Below are 21744 nucleotides of genomic sequence, written 5' to 3' on the forward strand. Positions count from 1 at the left end.
TTAAAAATGGTATACGATGTGTGAGGTATTGCAATTAATATATGACTTAATCCTATATTTTTTCTCAATAACATTAGACCTGAATTCCTTTGTATTCACCATATAGTTACAACATAAGCATGTACGATGACAACTTTTATAATTGCCTGTAACATCTAACCATGTCTTCTCTGTTGTAACAGTATTATTTATGAATAAACTTGGCGACAAAGTGTCCCCTAAAGAAGGGGCTTTTCTAGATGTAAATCTTATAGGATTATGTAGAATATTTTTTTTAATTTTTCATCCTATTTATAATAAGATTTTTTATATCTGTGAACTGTGGACTATATTGCGTTACGAATGTAATTGGATTATGTCCCTGATGGATCACTTTTGTTTTCTCTGTCAATCATCCACCGTGAATAGTCGCTTGCCTTTAATCTATTATTAATTTTAATAGTTTCTTTCTGATAAGTTATATCCTTAGAGGTGTTTCTTTTTATCCAAAAATGTTCTCCCAGTGGAACTTTTTGTATAGTTTTTTTGAGGTAGCAAGAGGTAGCATACAGGGTGGAGCTAGATGCGGTTTCTTTTCTAAAGGGGGCGGCTATTATACTTTTTTCTGAAAAATTCAAAGTAATGTCTAAGAAATCAATTAATTTATCCTGGATATTCCAAGTAAATTTTAAAGGGAACCTGACTGTGCCTGCGCGGCCGCGCAGGCACAGTCAGCTGGACTGCATATGAGGACAGACGGGCAGCGCTCACTGCGCCTGCCCAAGGCAGGGGAAAAGAGCGCAGGCGCCGGCACATTTGAAAACTGCGGCGAGCAGGAGGCGGCGCCCGGCGCCAAGAAGATTTGAGTGATGGCTGTGTGGCGTCTGAAGCAGGGGGAAACGCCTGCCTCCTTGACTGAAGACAAGGTATTTAGAACAAATTATAAAACTGATTATTTCAGTAGTTACAGCACCCAGAACTAAAAGAGCCACCTTGTCAGAATGCAGCATTACTGCTACACAAGGTGGCTCTTTTAGTTAAAAACGCCTGGGGGGGGGGATGACAGGTTCCCTTTAAGTTCATATCATTATCATTTAATAATTTAACAAATTCATTAACTGCCTCCTCAGTCCCATCCCATATCAGAAAGGAGGTTGTCAAAATAATGACTATATGACCTGATATGGGATCGAAGTTCAGACGCAGCCCCAAAAATATGGTTCTCTTCCCGTATCTTAAAATAGTTTTATCTTAAAAATAGTTGACATGTCACCCTACATGTAATCATTTAAAAAATAATTAAATATATCCAAATTATTTTATCTTAAAAAGACAAAACAATTCTAGGAGTGATGCATTAATTAGCTATCTATATTAGCTAGCTTTCAGGGTACACAAACACCTTTATCAAGCAAGTTTACAAATGAATGACTGAAATAAAAGCACATTTAAAAAAAGTGTTAAAGTAAGACAATGGTACATGTTGTGGATAGGGTGATGCATCATAATGATAAGCCAAAGTAATAAAACTGATGTTTTTGTTGGAGAGGTAATAGAGGTGATAACTTTTGAGTTTAAAGATCTGGAGCCAGTCTGTTAGAAGGGTTGGAGTGAGTGCATGTAGTGCATCTTAAACCTAGGTGTTAGATTGAGTCCTTGAAGTCAAAGACTTAAAAGATTGAATTCCTATATTTTTCTCCCTCTGTTGTTCATAACATGATCTTTCAGTATTAAGACTTTTTAATCTGTCATATGTGTCCTAGTCCAGAGATATATACACATGTGCAATCATCTCTTTCATGTGTATGAGGCCCCCACAGTAACTCTCACATTGTATGAGGGTCCACCATTGTTTATGGTGCCCCAAATTTTAATTAACCCCTTAACGACCGCCGATACGCCTTTTAACGGCGGCCGCTAAGGGTACTTAAACCACAGCGCCGTTAATTAACGGCGCTGTGGAAAAAGTGAATAGCGCCCCCCAGAGTTGGATTTTCTCTGGGGTCTCGGTTGCCGAGGGTAGCCGAGACCCCAGAGAACATGATTCGGGGGGGTTTTACCGACCCCCGAGTTGCGATCGCTGGTAATTAACCGTTTACCGGCGGTCGTAACAAAAAAAAAAAAACGCGATTTGCCATTTAATTTCTCTGTCCTCCGATGTGATCGCACATCAGAGGACAGAGAAATAGTGTCCCCGATGGCCCCCAATAGCCCCCAATACTCACCTATCTCCCCCGGTGCTCCTCTTGGCTCCCGATGGGCGCCGCCATCTTTTTTCCGGGAAAAAATGGCGGGCGCATGCGCAGTGCGCCCGCCGCCCGGCACCCGGAAGATCTTTGGGGTCTCGGCTGCCGGGGGTAGACCCCAAAGAACATGATCGGGGTCGGTTTTTACCGACCCCTGTTTTGCGATCGCCGGTAATTAACTGTTTACCTGTTGATCTGCAATTCTCTGTCCTCTGATGTGATCGCACATCAGAAGACAGAGAAATAGGGGGATTCGAGGACCCTATCATACTCACCCGGTGTCCCCGGGTCTTCCTGCGTCTCCTCTTGCCGGCCGGCTTCTTCCTCTGCAAAGAAAATGGCGGGCGCATGCGCAGTGCACCCGCCATCTGCTGCCATCTGCCGGCTGGCAGGAGAGACGAGTTGGGGCTAAAATTAGGGTTAGGGTTAGGGCTAGGGTTAGGGTTAGGGTTAGGGCTAGGGTTAGGGCCAGGGCTAGGGTTAGGGATAGGGCTAGGGCTAGGGCTAGGGTTAGGGTTAGGGCTAGGGTTAGGGCTAGGGTTAGGGTTAGGGTTAGGGTTAGGGCTAGGGCTAGGGTTAGGGCTAGGGTTGGGGCTAAATTTAGGGTTAGGGCTAGGGTTAGGGTTAGGGCTAGGGTTAGAGTTAGGGTTAGGCTACTTTCACACTAGCGTTTTTTGGCTTCCGTCGCAATGTGTCGTTGGAGAAAAAACACATCCTGCAAAAGTGCTTGCAGGATGTGTTTTTTTCTCCATTGACTTGCATTAGCGACACATTGCGACGGATTGCCACACGTCGCATCCGTCGTGCGACGGATGCGTCGTGCTTTGGCGGACCGTCGGCACAAAAAAACGCTACATGTAACTTTTTTTGTGCGACGTGTCCGCCATTTCCGACCGCGCATGCGCGGCCGGAACTCCGCCCCCGCCTCCCCGCACCTCACAATGGGGCAGCGGATGCATTGAAAAAACAGCATCCTCTTCACCCATTGTGCGGCGCTTACAACGCTAGCATCGGTACGTCAGCCCGACACACTGCGATGGGCCGAGTACGACGCTAGTGTGAAAGTAGCCTTAGGCTTCTTTCACACTTGTGTCGGTACGGGGCGGTCGCAATGCGTCAGCCCGACGTACCGACGCATGTTGTGAAAATTGTGCACAATGTGGGCAGCGGATGCAGTTTTTCAACGCATCCGCTGCCCAGTCTATGTCTTGGGGAGGAGGGGGCAGAGTTACGGCCACGAATGCGCGGAAATGGCGGACGCGACGTACAAAAAAAAGGTTACATTGAACTTTTTTTGTGACGACGGTCCGCCAAAACACAACGGATCCAGTGCACGATGGACGCGACGTGTGGCCATCCGTCGGTAATACAAGTCTATGGGCAAAAAAGGCATCCTGTGGGCACATTTGCAGGATCTGTTTTTTGTCCAAAACGACGGATTGTGACGGATGCCAAACGACGCAAGTGTGAAAGTAGCCTTAGGGTTAGGGTTGGGGCTAAAATTAGGGCTAGGGTTAGGGTTAAATTTAGGGTTAGGATTGGGGCTAAAGTTAGGATTAGGGCTAGGGTTGGGGCTAAAATTAGGGTTAGGGTTAGGGTTGGGGCTTAAGTTAGGGATAGAGTTGGGATTAGGGTTAGGGTTTGGATTAGGGTTGGTATTAGGGTTACGATTGGGATTAGGGTTACGTTTGGGATTAGGGTTGGGATTAGGGTTAGAGTTGGGATTAGGGTTAGGGTTAAGGTTAGGGTTGGGATTAGGGTTAGGGGTGTATCGGGATTAGGGTTAGGTTTGAGGTTAGGGTTGAGATTAGGGTTAGGGGTGTGTTGGATTTAGGGTTTTGATTAGGGTTATGGTTAGAGTTGAGATTAGGGCTGTTTTGGGGTTAGGGTTGTGATTATCGTTAGGGTTGTGATTAGGATTATGGATCGGGTTGAGATTAGGGTTAGGGGTGTGTTGGAGTTAGGGTTGGAGTTAGAATTGGGGGGTTTCCACTGTTTAGGTACATCAGGGGGTCTCCAAACACGACAGACAATTTTGCGCTAAAAAAGGTCAAATGGTGCTCCCTCCCTTCTGAGCTCTGCCGTGCGCCCAAACAGTGGTTTACCCCCACATATGGGGCATCAGCATACTCAGGATAAATTAGACAACAACTTTTGGGGTCCAATTTCTCCTGTTACCCTTGTGAAAATAAAAACTTGGGGGCTAAAAATCTTTTGTGGGAAAAAAAATATTTTTTTATTTTCACTACTCTGCATTATAAACTTCTGTGAAGCACTTGAGCATTCAAAGTTCTCACCACATATCTAGATAAGTTCCTTAGGGGGTCTAGTTTCCAAAATTTGGTCACTTGTGGGGGATTTCTACTGTTTAGGTACATCAGGGGCTCTGCAAACGCAACATAACACCCACAAACAATTCTATCAAAGTCTGAATTCCAAAATGGCACTCCTTCTCTTCCGAGCTCTGCCGTGTGCCCAAACAGTGGTTTACCCCCACATATGGGATACCAGCATACTCAGGACAAATTGGAGAACAAATATTGGTGTCCAATTTCTCTTGTTACCCTTGTGAAAATAAAAATTTGGGGGCTAAAAAATCTTTTTTGTGGGAAAAAAATATATTTTTTATTTTCACTACTCTGCATTATAAACTTCTGTGAAGCACTTGGGCATTCAAAGTTCTCACCACATATCTAGATAAGTTCCTTTGGGGGTCTATTTTCAAAAATGGGGTCACTTGTTGGGGGTTTCTACTGTTTAGGTACATTAGGGGTCTGCAAACGCAACATAACGCCAGCAGACAATTCTATCAAAGTCTGCATTCCAAAACGGCGCTCCTTCCCTTCCGAGCTCAGCCATGCACCCAAACAGTGGTTTACCCCCACATATGGGGTACCAGCATACTCAGGACAAATTGTACAACAACTATTGGGGTCCAATTTCTCTTGTTACCCTTGTGAAAATAAAAACTTGGGGGCTAAAAAATCTTTTTTGTTAAAAAAAATAATATTTTTTATTTTCACGACTCTGCATTATAAACTTCTGTGATGCACTTGGGCATTCAAAGTTCTCACTACACATCTAGATAAGTTCCATGGGGGGTCTAGTTTCCAAAATGGGGTCACTTTTGGGGGGTTTCTACTGTTTAGGCACATCAGGGGCTCTCCAAACGCGACATGGCGTCCGATCTCAATTCCAGTCAATTTTGCATTGAAAAGTCAAATGGCGCTCCTTTGCTTCCGAGCTCAGCCATGCGCCCAAACAGTGGTTTACCCCCACATATGGGGTGTCGGCGTACTCAGGACAAATTATACAACAACTTCTGGGGTCCATTTTCTCCTCTTACCCTTGGTAAAATAAAAATTTGGAGGCAAAAAGATCATTTTTGTAGAAAAAATGCGATTTTTTATTTTCACGGCTCTACATTATGAACTTCTGTGAAGCACCTGTGGGTTTAAAGTGCTCACCACACATCTAGATAAGTTCCTTAAGGGGTCTAGTTTCCAAAATGGTGTCATTTGTTGGGGGTTTCCACTGTTTAGGCACATCAGGGGCTCTACAAATGCGACATGGCATCCGATCTCAATTCCAGCCAATTCTGCATTGAAAAAGTCAAACGGTGCTCCTTCACTTCCAAGCTCTGCGGTGCGCCCAAACAGTGGTTTACCCCCCACATATGGGGTATCGACGTACTCAGGAGAAATTGCACAACAACTTTTGTGGTCTAATTTCTCCTGTTACCCTTGTGAAAATAAGAATTTGTGGGCAAAAAAATCATTTTTGTGAAAACAAATGCGATTTTTTATTTTTACGGCTCTACGTTATAAACTTCTGTGAAGCACTTGGGGGTTCAAAGTGCTCACCACACATCTAGATAAGTTCCTTAAGGGGTCTAGTTTCCAAAATGGTGTCACTTGTGGGGGGTTTCCACTGTTTAGGCACATTAGGGGCTCTCCAAACGCGACATGGCGTCCGATCTCAATTCCAGCCAATTCTGCATTGAAACAGTCAAACTGCGCTCCTTCACTTCCAAGCTCTGCGGTGCGCCCAAACAGTGGTTTACCTCCACATATGGGGTATCGGCGTACTCAGGAGAAATTGCACAACAAAATTTATGTTTAAATTTCTGTTTTTACACTTGTGAAAATTTAAAAAAATGGTTCTGAAGTAAAATGTTTGCAAAAAAAAGTTAAATGTTCATTTTTTTCTTCCACATTGTTTCAGTTCCTGTGAAGTACATAAAGGGTTAATAAACTTCTTGAATCTGGTTTTGAGCAGCTTGAGGGGTGCAGTTTTTAGAATGGTGTCACACTAGGTTATTTTCTATCATATAGACCCCTCAAAATGACTTCAAAGGTGATGTGGTCCCTAAAAAAAATGGTGTTGTAAAAATGAGAAATTGCTGGTCAACTTTTAACCCTTATAACTCCCTAACAAAAAAAAATTTTGTTTCCAAAATTGTGCTGATGTAAAGTGGACATATGGGAAATGTTATTTATTAACTATTTTTCATGACATATCTCTCTGATTTAAGGGCATAAAAATACAAAGTTTGAAAATTGCAAAATGTTTAAATTTTTTGCCATATTTCCATTTTTTTCATAAATAATCGCAAGTAATATCGAAGAAATGTTACCACTAACTTGAAGTACAATATGTCACGAAAAAACAATCTCAGAATCAGCGGGATCTGATAAAGCGTTCCAGAGTTATAACCTCATAAAGTGACAGTGGTCAGAATTGTAAAAATTGGCTCGGTCATTAAGTACCAAATTGGCTCTGTCACTAAGGGGTTAAAAGAAAAACAACATATACTCATCTAATATAGGTGCCTGATGACTCCAACGGCATCGCCCCAGCGCACGCATGGGACATCAGAGTGTGATGAAGTGTGTTGATGTGACAGTGCATGCACTCTGATGTTTTGGGTTTGTGCTGGTGCCTTGGCCATTCAATAGACCACAGGCTTAAAATGACCTGCTGTCTACAGAATAGAGAGCAAAAGTGCAGGGAAAATGTGTTCTACCGCAGAGCGCAAATGTATCTGTGTACTGCTGCTGGGGCTCTCAGCTGCCCACTCTATTCCCTCCCAGTAGCTATGCTACTGTTACAGGGAGATTGTCAGTCTGAGGCTTATACACTCACCGGCCACTTTATTAGGTACACCTGTCCAACTTCTTGTTAACACTTAATTTCTAATCAGCCAATCACATGGCGGCAACTCAGTGCATTTAGGCATGTAGACATGGTCAAGACAATCTCCTGCAGTTCAAACCGAGCATCAGTATGGGGAAGAAAGGTGATTTGAGTGCCTTTGAACGTGGCATGGTTGTTGGTGCCAGAAGGGCTGGTCTGAGTATTTCAGAAACTGCTGATCTACTGGGATTTTCACGCACAACCATCTCTAGGGTTTACAGAGAATGGTCCGAAAAAGAAAAAAAATCCAGTGAGCGGCAGTTCTGTGGGCGGAAATGCCTTGTTGATGCCAGAGGTCAGAGGAGAATGGGCAGACTGGTTTGAGCTGATAGAAAGGCAACAGTGACTCAAATCGCCACCCGTTACAACCAAGGTAGGCCTAAGAGCATCTCTGAACGCACAGTGCGTCGAACTTTGAGGCAGATGGGCTACAGCAGCAGAAGACCACACCGGGTACCACTCCTTTCAGCTAAGAACAGGAAACTGAGGCTACAATTTGTACAAGCTCATCGAAATTGGACAGTAGAAGATTGGAAAAACGTTGCTTGGTCTGATGAGTCTCGATTTCTGCTGCGACATTCGGATGGTAGGGTCAGAATTTGGCGTAAACAACATGAAAGCATGGATCCATCCTGCCTTGTATGGAGCATCTTTGGGATGTGCAGCCGACAAATCTGCGGCAACTGTGTGATGCCATCATGTCAATATGGACCAAAATCTCTGAGGAATGCTTCCAGCACCTTGTTGAATCTATGCCACGAAGAATTGAGGCAGTTCTGAAGGCAAAAGGGGGTCCAACCCGTTACTAGCATGGTGTACCTAATAAAGTGGCCGGTGAGTGTATATTAGATATTATATTATATATATTATAACTAGGAATCTGAACTTACAACAGGGCCCCTTGGTTTGCATCCACAGAGTAGCTTCTGGCTGGAAGAGAGAGCATGAAGCAAGGCTAGCCAAACAAGCTGGGTTAGTAACAGAGGGAACAGGACCAGAAAGCTAAAAACAGATGATGGATCATGAAGACAGATGTAGTCAAGGTCGAGGTCAGTGAAGAACAAGATGAGTATAAAAGAAGACTAGCACAAGATTACAGGGCATAAACCAAGCACAATAAATTGGCAGCTCTCAGCAGTATGCTCGCAACTCTCAAAAGTATTTCCGCAACTCTCAAAAGTATGCCTAAAGCTCCGATTTGTGTGCGTCTTAAAACCATCACTCTAGGTGTCTCCAGCTTAGATAAAGATCTCTGTGCATTGTATGGTTTTGTCTTTGCCACAATTCATATCAACTTTCAAAATGTTCCCGTATCAATATTCATCTTTCCACATTGTCTTGGGGTATTCTTGACTGTTCCATGAGCATAAAACTTTTTGCTAACATTTTTAAATGCTTAAGGCCGGTTTCACACTTGCGTTTGGAGCAGCTGCGGACTTCCTCCGTGAAGCCCCGCCCTCCACCACTAGCTCCGCCTACTTCTGCATGCGGCCGGCATGCGGCCTGTGTACCTATATTTAACATTAGGTACGCAGGTCGTGCGGCTGTATGCGGAGGCTGCCACATGCGTCGTTTTGACGCTGCGGCGACCAGCGTAGGACGCAGCCTGTAGCTTTTTTTTTTTTATCCGCAGCGTCAAAACGACGCATGCGGCAGCCTCCGCATACAGCCACACGACCTGCGTACCTAATGTTAAATATAGGTACACAGGCCGCATGCCGGCCGCATGCAGAAGTAGGCGGAGATAGCGGCGGAGGGCGGGGCTTCACGGAGGAAGTCCGCAGCCCTCCGCAGCTGCTCCAAACGCAAGTGTGAAACCGGCCTTAGCTGGAATGTGAAGGAATTTGCATATAGTCTTGCACCCATTAGGCTGTATTCACGTGTCCAGTAGTTAGATTCAGCAGCAATCCGTAGGCAATAAAGTTGTACAGACACAACTTTTCGGTCACTTTTTAAAAAATTGATTTCAGCTGGGTCCGCTATTTTAACAATGGAGTCTATGGAAAACATATCTGTTAAATTGCTATCTGTAATCTTTCATTTGAAATGGATCCAGTAAGCAAAAAACAGATCCTTTTCAAATGAAAGAAAAACAGCTATTTAAGACTTCAGTGTTAAAAAACGGATCGAACTGAAATCAGTTTTTTTTTACAAATGGACAAAAAGTTGTATCTGCACAATTTTTTTGCCAATGGATTGCTGCTGAATCCATTCTAACGGATCATTACTGGATATGTGAACATAGCCTCAGACTGCTTTTGCTAAGTGATAGTACAATTTCAGATCTTCTGAGACGGTTATCTTTAACACTGTGAACAGAATTCATTTTTAAATTATAACAGTTTAATCTGATTTTGTCCTTTGTTTCAAACTCAACAAAGGATCGTGTCCTGGCATTATTTTCAATTTTGTATCCTTTTTTATCTGCTAAGATTATATTCATTTATTTTTTCATCTGATGTTGTTCTATATCAAATATATGAGTTTGTATATATCCATACAGTTACACTAAGCTTTTCTTCGAGAGATATTCAGGGGCACTAGTAGTTTTATTTCATTATGTGTTGTTGTGTGTGTTGAGTGGACCTAGTAGCATTATCTTTTGCTCCTGGGGGTATTTCTAAACTTAGGTGAGTGATATAGCCATGAATTGACTGTTAAACTATTTTTTTAAATTTCCTTTTAGTAGATTCATATGACGAACATGTTGAGGAGTGCTGGGAGTCTTTTAATGCTGCAATGTTCAATATTGCACAAGAACACTGGTGCAATTGGAATTACATTTTCAGGTATGGACTGTGAAGCAAATACATATTTGACTTGGTGTCACACATGGCAATATAATAGACAATATTACAGTAAGTATGAGAAAGTACAACTGATCAATAGGGATTTTGGCCCCTTATCTCAAAACACAAGGGTTAACTGGGATACCTATCATGGGTCATCAGGGACTCAATGCAGCACCAAACTAATAGACTTTCAAGCCTGTGGTGACAAATAACTAGGTACTGGGAAGTGACTAGGGCATCAACGAGTGGACTAGTTTATTAGGACTACTTGCTATGTCTATGTGGCACTATCCTAATATGATTATATCAGATTTCAAATTCCAAGTAAATTTTTCTAATTTTTGTCCTACTAAAGCTGCAATAGCATACTGCATGCATTTGGCAACCTAAGCCACATGTGTCACAATCAGCTGTCGTAGTATACTGAACTCCGCAAATTTAATTGAGCCTTTCCTCTATGACCTGCAGACACAGGAACACAGAACCAGATGGTGGCATGTCGCTTATTTCATACTTGCAACTTCATCTCCACTGAATGGAACTAGTATTTGTGCCTTTATCCTTTGCAGTCTGCTAAGGAATAATGCTCTACATGACACTGCTATGTATGTACAAGGAAGAGATGGCACCCCTGAAGAGCCCCTATGTGACATGACATTTGAGTGGAAAGACTATCATCTGCAGGCGGTATGAAATCGAGCGGAACCAATATAGCACCAGAAGAATTTCATGGGGGACCAGTTCTTGTGCGGAACCTGGTCTGGTGCCTCGCATAACAGAGTTCCTGGGTATAAAAGCTATGTGTTCCAGGCAGCAGGAGGATTTTGCACCCAGGAGAAAAGTGCAGTGGATGCGTACCAGGGCGGTTTTGAGGCCAGCGTGACAGGTCACAGGATAAAACACACACCACCAAGATCCAGTCATTGCCAGACAAAGTCCAGATGATGCTTGGTAAGATATAGAGGCCTGACTACGATGGTCAAGATCCAGAGTTCTGAACTTCGCCTGTCAAGAGCCAAATTCCAGACTGTGGAGATCAAGACCAGAACCTTCGCCCTACGCGCATCAAGGTCCAGAAGTCAGATGACACACATCAAGAATTACACATTACATTTGACATAGTCGACAGGATGCAAAATTCAAACACAGAGATGGCAGACCAGTCCATGACCAAGTCCATCAGGGGAAATATACCCCTGGGGGCTATGCTATGCAACCGTTCCAAGTCATGGGAGGCAGTGCATTGGCCAGGTCAGTGCTTTGTAATCACTGGACAGGAGTTTTGCTAATGTCTTACCTCCAGGGATCCCCAGCATTACGTTTAAATAGGTGGGCTGACGTGATGTAATTTGTGTGACATGCCACAATAATGTCATCATTCCAGCTCAGGTAATCAAAAACTGCAAAGGAATTCTGGAAGGTAAGAGATTTGCAAGCCTCCTTTCTAGTTGTCAAAGAATGTTACCTGGCCAATGGATGGAAGTGCCATGAATCAATCTAACCAACTGTAATTGTAAAAAAACAAAAGTAATGTATTTTACTGTACGATATATTTTTCCCATACAGTACAGACCAAAAGTTTGGACACATCTTCTCCTTTAAAGATTTTTCTGTATTTTCATGACTATGAAAATTGTAAATTCACAATGAAGGCATCAAAACTATGAATTAACACATGTGGAATTATATACTTAACAAAAAAGTGTGAAACAACTGAAAATATGTCTTATATTCTAGGTTCTTCAAAGTAGCTACCTTTTGCTTTGATGACTGCTTTGCACACTCTTGGCATTCTCTTGATGAGCTTCAAGAGGTAGTCACCGGAAATGGTTTTCACTTCACAGGTGTGCTTTGTCAGGTTTAATAAGTGGGATTTCTTGCCTTATAAATGGGGTTGGGACCATCAACTGTGTTGAGCAGAAGTCTGATGGATACACGGCTGATAGTCCTACTGAATAGACTGTTAGAATTTGTATTATGGCAAGAAAAAAGCAGCTAAGTAAAGAAAAACGAGTGTCCATCATTACTTTAAGAAATGAAAGTCAGTCAGTCCGAAAAATTGGGAAAACTTTGAAAGTGTCACCAAGTGCAGTTGCAAAAACCATCAAGCGCTACAAAGAAACTGGCTTACATGAGGACCGCCCCAGGAAAGGAAGACCAAGAGTCACCTCTGCTTCTGAGGATAAGTTTATCCGAATCACCAGCCTCAGAAATTGCAGGTTAACAGTAGCTCAGATTAGAGACCAGGTCAATGTCACACAGAGTTCTAGCAGCAGACACATCTCTGCAACAACTGTTAAGAGGAGACTTTGTGCAGCAGGCCTTCATGGTAAAATAGCTGCTAGGAAACCACTGGTAAGGACAGGCAATAAGCAGAAGAGACTTGTTTGGGCTAAAGAACACAAGGAATGGACATTAGACCAGTGGAAATCTGTGCATTGGTCTGATGAGTCCAAATTTGAGATCTTTGGTTCCAACCACCGTGTCTTTGTGCGACGCAGAAAAGGTGAACGGATGGACTCTATATGCCTGGTTCCCACCGTGAAGCATGGAGGAGGTGTGATGGTGTGGGGGTGCTTTGCTGGTGACACTGTTGGGGATTTATTCAAATTTGAAGGCATACTGAACCAGCAAGGCTACCACAGCATCTTGCAGCAGCATTATATTCCATCCGGTTTGCGTTTAGTTGGACCATCATATATTTTTCAACAGGACAATGACCCCAAACACACCTCCAGGCTGTGTAAGGGCTATTTGACCAAGAAGGAGAGTGATGGGGTGCTACTCCAGATGACCTGGCCTCCGCAGTCACCAGACCTGAACCTAATTGAGATGATTTGGGGTGAGCTGGACCGCAGAGTGAAGGTAAAAGGGCCAACAAGTGCTAAGCATCTCTGGGAACTCCTTCAAGATTGTGGGAAGACCATTTAGGGGGACTACCTCTTGAAGCTCATCAAGAGAATGCCAAGAGTGTGCAAAGCAGTCATCAAAGCAAAAGGTGGATACTTTGAAGAACCTAGAATATAAGACATGATTTCAGTTGTTTCACACTTTTTTGTTAAGTATATAATTCCACATGTGTTAATTCATAGTTTTGATGCCTTCAGTGAAATTTACAATTTTCACAATCATGAAAATACAGAAAAATCTTTAAATGAGAAGGTGTGTCCAAACTTTTGGTCTGTACTGTATATATTCAAGATATGTTATACAGCTTTTTCTAAAGTCTGATGCATTAGAAATCTTTGGAGGGAAGCATCATCCAAATACACAAATACACATTACACAATTATCATGTTTAGAAGTCTTAAGGTACCGTCACATTAAGCGACGCTGCAGCGATAGCGACAACGATGCCGATCGCTGCAGCGTCGCTGTTTGATCGCTGGAGAGCTGTCACACAGACCGCTCTCCAGCGACCAACGATGCCGAGGTCCCCGGGTAACCAGGGTAAACATCGGGTTGCTAAGCGCAGGGCCGCGCTTAGTAACCCGATGTTTACCCTGGTTACCAGCGTAAAAGTAAAAAAAACAAACAGTACATGCTCACCTGCGCGCCCCCAGCGTCTGCTTCCTGACACTGACTGAGCTCCGGCCCTAACAGCACAGCGGTGACGTCACCGCTGTGCTTTCACTTTCACTTTAGAGCCGGATCTCAGTCAGAGCAGGAAGCAGACGCTGGAGGACGCGCAGGTGAGCATGTACTGTTTGTTTTTTTTACTTTTACGCTGGTAACCAGGGTAAACATCGGGTTACTAAGCGCGGCCCTGCGCTTAGTAACCCGATGTTTACCCTGGTTACAAGTGGAAAACATCGCTGGTATCGTTGCTTTTGGTGTCAAACACAACGATACACGGCGATCGGACGACCAAATAAAGTTCAGGACTTTATTCAGCGACCAGCGACATCACAGCAGGATCCTGATCGCTGCTGCGTGTCAAACTAAACGATATCGCTAGCGAGGACGCTGCAACGTCACGGATCGCTAGCGATATCGTTTAGTGTGACGGTACCTTAACTACCACTGGAGAATATCTCCATAATCTGTTGCAGAAATTTCTGCAAATATTGTCTAAATGGAATTATTTGTCCAGAAGTAACGTGAATTTCTGTCAAATATATTCAGATGAACAATACAGGTGCAGACATCTCAGCAACAAAATGGACACATTTGAAAATACTCATACATTACTGTAAATGCATGATGTATCTTCAATGTTATGCAGCTTGTCACCAACTTTTATTTTGTTTCCTTCCACTACAGAATTTACGACTTCTTACAACTATGCTTGGAGTTCAATGCCGACAGGCTTTGCATTTCTTTCCCAAATGAACTAGCCCATAACACATTTTTGAAAGCCCACATGTATTATTTTACAAATTGCAGTCTTTTGTCTGAAGAACTCATGGACCCTCCTGAGAATATCTTGCTTGGATTAATTTTTGCTCCCATCTGCATAATACCTTTCCTGGTCACTCTTGTTGTCTACAAGAGCAACACTATCAGGCCGCAAATCTAAGTATTCACTACTGACATTACCAGACAATGTAATTGCGTTTTCTAACTGCTTGTAATAGCAGAAGGCTTTGATAGTCTTTGGTCAATTTTATGACCATGCCTGATCCTTAATGCTCAACTACAACTCAGAATCCACTTCCATTTTGGAATGAACACAACCTCTCACTTCCTCCCTCTTCCGGAGTGATGATATAAAAAGTGTATATCAACATCTTGCAAAGACTTTTCATTCTTTGACCACCTTGACTGGTAGATTCAACTTCAATCACATTCCAAGTTTTTTTAAAGAATTACTAAACAAATGAAATATTTTCAGAGAAAATATGAAGCAAGAAAGTCATCTTAATGAAAAAAAGGACTGTACAGAAGTCTGGATATGTGTCAAAACTGTTACCCAGATATTTTTTACATTTAAAAAAACTTAATAACCTATTGATAAGACAAGTATCCTCCTTGGAAAGAGCCAATAACAACTAGGAGTTGGAGCAACGTGGTTCCAAAGGCCAACTGTGATATCAATGAGCATTGTGGCATTATTATAATGCCTTGTTATATTGTAAAATATCTTGTCTATGTGAAGATACTCATACAATGGAATACTGGAAGCTTATCGCATATTTTTCTGCTTTATTTTGTTTGGTAATATTTATAAGAATGTGTATTTCAAAAATACAAATGACATGTAACGAAAGGCTTGCCTTCAGCCTGAGGAATTGGACAATTTATGTTTAATTCTGTTACTGAAGAATGAAATTGTGCGTGTGTGTGTTTGAAAAATGGAAATCTGCACCCTTTTATTATAGTAAAAAATAAAATATTGACCTCAAATGAAGCAAACATGATCCATGCAAATCAAAGCCATTTGGATTTAAAGGGACTCTGTCACCTGAATTTGGAGGGAACAATTTTCAGTTATATTGGTGGGGTTTTCGGGTGTTTGATTCACCCTTTCCTTACCCGCTGGCTGCATGCTGGCTGCAATATTGGATTGAAGTTCATTCTCTGTCCTCCATAGTACACGCCTGCGTAAGGCAAGATTGCCTTACGCAGGCGTGTACTACGGAGGACACAGCATGAACTTCAATCCAATATTGCAGCCAGCATGTAGCCAGCGGGTAAGGAAAGGGTGAATCAAACACCCGAAACCCCCGCCCATATGACTGAAAATTGTTCCCTCCAAATTCAGGTGACAGAGTCCCTTTAAAGCATATATGACAATATATGAAAATACTGTACATTACAAAATATTGTAAAATATAAGTTATTTTCAGTGAAGCATTTGGACCTTAAAACTCCGAAGTTTTGACATGGTTGGTAACCCCTTTTTGACCATCAATTTTTCATTTTTCCATTTTTGTTTTCTCCTCTCCTTCATCCAAGATTGATTTTTTTTTTCATTTTTTTATTTGATGACGTAGCTGTACAAAGGGTTTTTTTTTCCAGGATGAGTTGTAATTCTGAAGTACACCTTTCGTATAATGTACTGAAAAGGGGAAATAAATCAAGTCAGATTAAATTGTTTGAAATCACAATAATTACATTTTTTTAAAGGGTTTAGTTTTTATTGTGTTGATTGTGCGATAAAGAATATTATTATTATTTACTTGTTTATATAGTGCCAATAATTTCACTGCACTTTACAAACATTATCAGCAACATTGGGGCTCGCAAGCTAGATTCCCTATCAGTATGTTTTTGGAGTGTGGTAGGAAACCAGAGAATCAGGAGGAAACCCACGCAAACACAAGGAGAATATACAAACTCCTTGCAAGGTGAATTACACCTTGGTGGGATTTGATCCCAGGACCCCAGTGCCACTGCAAAGCAACAGTGCTAAACGCTGAGCCACCACCCTGCTTAGAAAAAAAACCTGTCAATATGATTCTTCTTGTCAATACAATGAATGCAAAACAATACTTATTTAAGTGATTAAACAGCAGCAAGTAGAGCAAGTTCTGATCGCTGCCATTAGAGGTAGGAACTGGCAGCATTGCACAGCCAACACCTACTCTGCATGGAACAGGCTCAGCTTCTGAGTTTACTGTATACACCTACACCGGACATGTGACATATATATATATATATATATATATATATATATATATATATATATATATATATATATATATATATCACATGACAGGAAGTGGTTAATTGATTTTTCTAGCCAAAGCCGGCAGTGTACCCATAGAGAGGGAAATCCTAAGGATTTATACTACTACTTTTCTCTAAAAATCACAAAAAACACACTCTACATGAAAACTGCACAATGTAGACAAAACCTTATAGTTGATGTAAAGTATAGTAAATATTTAAAGGGAATCTGTCACCTAATTTTGGCCCTATAAACTGCGGCCTCTGCCATCAGGGGCTTATCTACAGCATTCTGTAATGCTGTAGATAAGCCCCTGATGTAACCTGAAAGATAAGGAAAACAAGTTAGATTATACTCACCAGGGGGCGGTCCGGTCCGGAGGGCGTCATACGATGTCATCCTCTACCTTGCTGCTGTCATGGCTCCTGCACAGGCATAATTTTCTGCCCTGTTGAGGGCAGGGCAAAGTACTACTGTGCGCAGGCGCCGGGAAAGGTCAGTGAGGCCCGACGCCTGCGCACTGATGTACTTTACACTGCCCTCAACAGGGCAAATCAGTATGCCTGCACAGGAGCTGCAACAGAAGCAAGGAGGATGACAACATCGTATGAGGATGGGAGGCGCCAGACCCGGACGGCGACACCCATCGGACCCAAACCGAATCGGGACCGCCCCTCGGTGAGTATAATCTAACTTGTTTTATCTTTCAGGATACATCGGGGGCTTATCTACAGCATTACAGAATGCTGTAGATAAGCCCCTGATGGCCGTGGCCACAGTTTATAGGGCCAAAATTAGCTGACAGATTCCCTTTAAAACAAGCAATTAAGCAGTTTTGCATTTTACAGATTATGCTTGCATCTTGTAGATTGTGAGCCCTCGTGGGCAGGGTCCACTCTCCTCCTGTACTAGTTGCGACTTGTATTGTTCAGGATTATTGTACCTGTTTTTATTATGTATACCCCTCCTCACATGTAAAGCGCCATGGAATAAATTGTGCTATAATAATAAATAATAATAATCTGTTTTGGAATTTCAAATATGCACTGATAGTGAACCAGTCAAAATGATTTTGCTAAAGAAATCTTGGTATAACTGCATAGGTCATTGAATGACAGCTAGCATATCAAAGTACTACAAGACAGGCCTAATTGTAACTAAGAGAAATAAATGTTGGAAGAAAAACGACAATTAGCCTGGAAGTAAATTTTGGGTGTGTGGGTGCACTCTGAGTGCATCCGTCTTCCTCATTATTCTCTTTTTCAGCACCATCTTGATTGACAGCTTCTTGATTGCCAGTCAAACATTATACTTAGCAGAGAACAGAGTTGTTAAAAACAATAAGGTAGTCTGCAACTTGCTTTAGATTTCATTTATCAGTGCTGGCAGTTTGGTTTCGTACAGTGCAGATATTTTCATATTGTACAATGACCTAAACAATGAAAAATAGATGATTTAATAATATTCCCTAAAAATGACAATTTAAAACTGTGATTTAAAAGGATTGTCTGGTCAAAACTGATAAGTCTGCAGTCACACAGAATTACTGCAGACTTATGAATCCCCCCCCCAACGCACACACTGTTTCAGACCTGGGAACGGAGGGTAAGTATGCGTTATACATACCCCCGGCCTGTGGGCACGCCCTCGTTCTCCATACACTTGTATAGAGAGAGGCTGCGCCCAGTGACGTGGATGGCCAGTGAGCATATCCGACTAGAGGGCATGCCCTTGCTCCATACAACTGTATGGAGAGTGATGGTACATCCACAGGCCGGGGGTATGTATAACTCATACTTACCCTCTGTTCCCAGGTCTGAAACTGAAGAATCCTGCAGACTTATCTGTTTTGACCAGACAACCCCTTTAAATAAAAGAGAATTCCATATTAAAATTTTTCTCTGATAACAGTCATTAATCCAAATCAACAATTATAAATCTAATGTAAAAAACTGAAAAGCAAAAGAGTCGTTGGAAGGTGAAATGCAGCTGCATTCAATCTTTTTGTTTCAATGACGCAGCTTGGGGAATAACATCTGATTGGATCAAAACACAAAAAGATCTCAGCTTCAACGTCATACCAGGAACACCCTATTCACTCATCAATCACCAAGAGTGAAAATGTCAATTTGACATAGAAAAGAAGAGGGATGGAAAAAGTGCCAAAATCTGCAGGATATAAACATTTGTGGCTGCATCTTACACAGCTTTTTTGAATAAATATGTACTGTATGCTTTGAACCTAAACTAAAGTTTTATATTGTGGAAATGGTCTGATGACATTCCAGCCTTTTCAGATCAATAAAAGTGAAAAAGAGTAAAGAATCGTGTTTTTTTCGCTTCACCGCTTCTTTTACCATTTCCCTTTGCTCATCACGGGTTATTCAAGTTTTGGTCTTATAATTTCTTTGATTCATAACCAACGTTCTACTAAGAACGTGAACCCACAGTCTATGAATGTATGGCATAAAAGACCACTCATTTATGACTGTATGCATCCTTCCTTATATCTCACATGTATATCCTTCTTTTTGTCGCACATGCATCCTTTCTTATATTGCGCATGCATTCTTCCTTATATCGCGCATGCATCCTTCTTTCTAGGATTCTAGAGTATATTCTTTCTAGAATTCTAGGATGTGTTACAAGAAGCATGGAGTCTAGATCACGTGAAGTAATTATCCCCCTCTACTCCTCCTTTGTCAGACCTCATCTGGAACACTGTGTCCAGTTCTGAGCACCATATTTTAATAAAGACATTGAAAAACTGGAGCACATTCAGAGAACAGTCAACAGAATGGTGAGCGGACTGCAAAGTATGTCCTATGAGGAATGGTTAAAGGATCTGTGAATATTTAGCCTGCAAAAAAAAGGATAAGAGGAGACTTAATAGCTGTCTACAAATATCTGAAGGGATGTCACAGTGTAGTGGGATCATCCTTATTCTCATTTGCACATGGAAACACGAGAAGAAACAAACTGAAACTGAAAGGGAGAAGATACAGATTAGATATTAGAAATTATTTTTTGACAGTGATCAACGAGTGGAACAGGCTGGAACGAGAGATGGTGAGGTTGGACAGACATCTGTCTGAGATGGTTTAGTGAATCCTGCTTAAAGCAGGAGGGTGGACACGATGAATCTTGAGTTTCCTTCCAACTCTAATATTTTATGATTCTATGATTTTATGATTGGTGAAGGTTTTCAAAACCCACAGCAAATAGCAGTTACCATTAATTTTTATGGTCTTTACCAGGGGGTTTTGCTCACAGGGTAAATGTGAAGATCAGCCTGAAAACAAGGCTCCCAGAGAATCCTGTAGAAAATGCCCTTTTTAAAATCATTTAATAAAATTAGTTGAGTTAGCACACTTCCCTACTATCCATTCCTGACGCTTGAACATGACAACAGGAATTTTCACCTGCTAATTTGATGGAAATTGTAGAAATTAGTAATATTTAAGTTAAACGATTTGTGTGGAAAAAAATGTTTCCTTGTGAAATCTGTTTCGGCATTGACAAATAAACAGTCGACATTTGCTCGGTGTGGTGTGGCCACTTCCTTTCAATATGACCGTGCATAGATGACAGGGAGGGTCCTTTTTATTATACTCCACAGTTGTAAAAATGATGGTTAACAAATCTGACACATGTACTGTACACAGACTGCCAGTAGAATTATACAATCTTGTATCGTTTAGTGCCAATTCTTCATGGGTATTTGATAAAATGTTAAGACATGTTCAAATCTGAAAATATTATACATAGAATTTATATAACCATCCATAAAATATACTTAAAATACAAAAAAAACTTCAGACATCAAAGTTTGAAGGGGTTTTTCATGAATTTATTTTTTTAACTGAAAAGGAATGCCGAGATTAAAATTAACAAACTAAGTTTTACTCACCCACTGCTCCCTCTCTGCTGCTGCCAAGATCTTTTTGGACAAGCAGAAGTGATGATGCAATGACTACAACCCGTGACCTCTGTATATCCAATCACTGAGTTCAACTTTTCTGTGCTAAGCTCTGCCATTGCCTGCAGTCACCAGGTGCTGTAGTCGTAATGTCACCACTTGCCTGTCAACGAACACCAGCAGAGTAGCAGCAATGCAGCCCTGGAGCAGCTGTGGATGATTAAACCTCAGCTTGTATTTTTAATCTTGGCAAGTCTATGCAGTAAAAAGTATTTAAAAAGTTACTTAACCTTTCACATAACTCACTGCCATGCTGGCTTTGAGGTACAATGTGACCATTTCTGTGGCACATTCACAACAAGGCTTCCACGGATGCAGACAATTGGCAGCAAGGCCCACTATAATTGGCATACTATGTGGGTAGTGAGTGGGCAAGGTCAACGATTTCCTTTATATAAGGGTGCAGTCAGATGGAAGTATACATTGGACTGAGATCGAACAGTAATGCACGGACTGGCCAGCAGCTCTGCCGACCCGAGCGTAACTGTTTCAAATATTTTTATGCAGCTGTCACGCTCGGGTCGGGAGAACTATGGCCAGTTTGTGCATTGCTGTTTGATCTTGGTCAGATTTATACGACCATCTGAATGCAACCATAGTCTAATAGAGGGAAGTAAATTGTTCATTGGCTGATGTGATTGATGATCACATTTGATCTGTTTTAACAATGCATTCAATTAATTTGGTTCATTAACCTTCAACTGGATGCCATCAGATGCCATCAGAATTCATTGAATTGTGCAGAAAGTTATAGCATACATAGACATAAAACCACACAACAACACTACTACAACAAAAATAAAAATATTAACGTGAAAAAAACTGTATTAGTAATTCGACTTAGAGCTGATTTGATGCAGAATATTAGAAAACAAACATGAAAAGGCTGGATAAACATACATTATACTTCTGCCTAAAAGTCCAAGCAAATTGAACTTA

General features: G+C 41.7%; 1 protein-coding gene across 3 annotated transcripts in view; it reads left to right on the forward strand.

Annotated features, from left to right (window-relative positions):
• The window catches only part of RAMP2 (receptor activity modifying protein 2), a 128706-nt gene extending 113002 nt beyond the window's left edge, over positions 1-15704 (forward strand). For 2 of the 3 annotated variants that reach the window (XM_077257653.1, XM_077257655.1), the window contains exons 3-4: positions 10108-10210; positions 14477-15704. In XM_077257653.1, the coding sequence (XP_077113768.1) occupies positions 10108-10210; positions 14477-14732 (359 nt within the window). In that variant the 3' untranslated portion in view covers positions 14733-15704. The remainder of the gene's footprint in view (positions 1-10107; positions 10211-14476) is intronic. The other variant, XM_077257654.1, reaches the window with a different exon arrangement.
• The last annotated feature ends 6040 nt before the right edge of the window (positions 15705-21744 follow it).

This window comes from Ranitomeya variabilis, chromosome 4 (genome assembly GCF_051348905.1).
Source record: "Ranitomeya variabilis isolate aRanVar5 chromosome 4, aRanVar5.hap1, whole genome shotgun sequence".
Taxonomy (NCBI): domain Eukaryota; kingdom Metazoa; phylum Chordata; class Amphibia; order Anura; family Dendrobatidae; genus Ranitomeya; species Ranitomeya variabilis.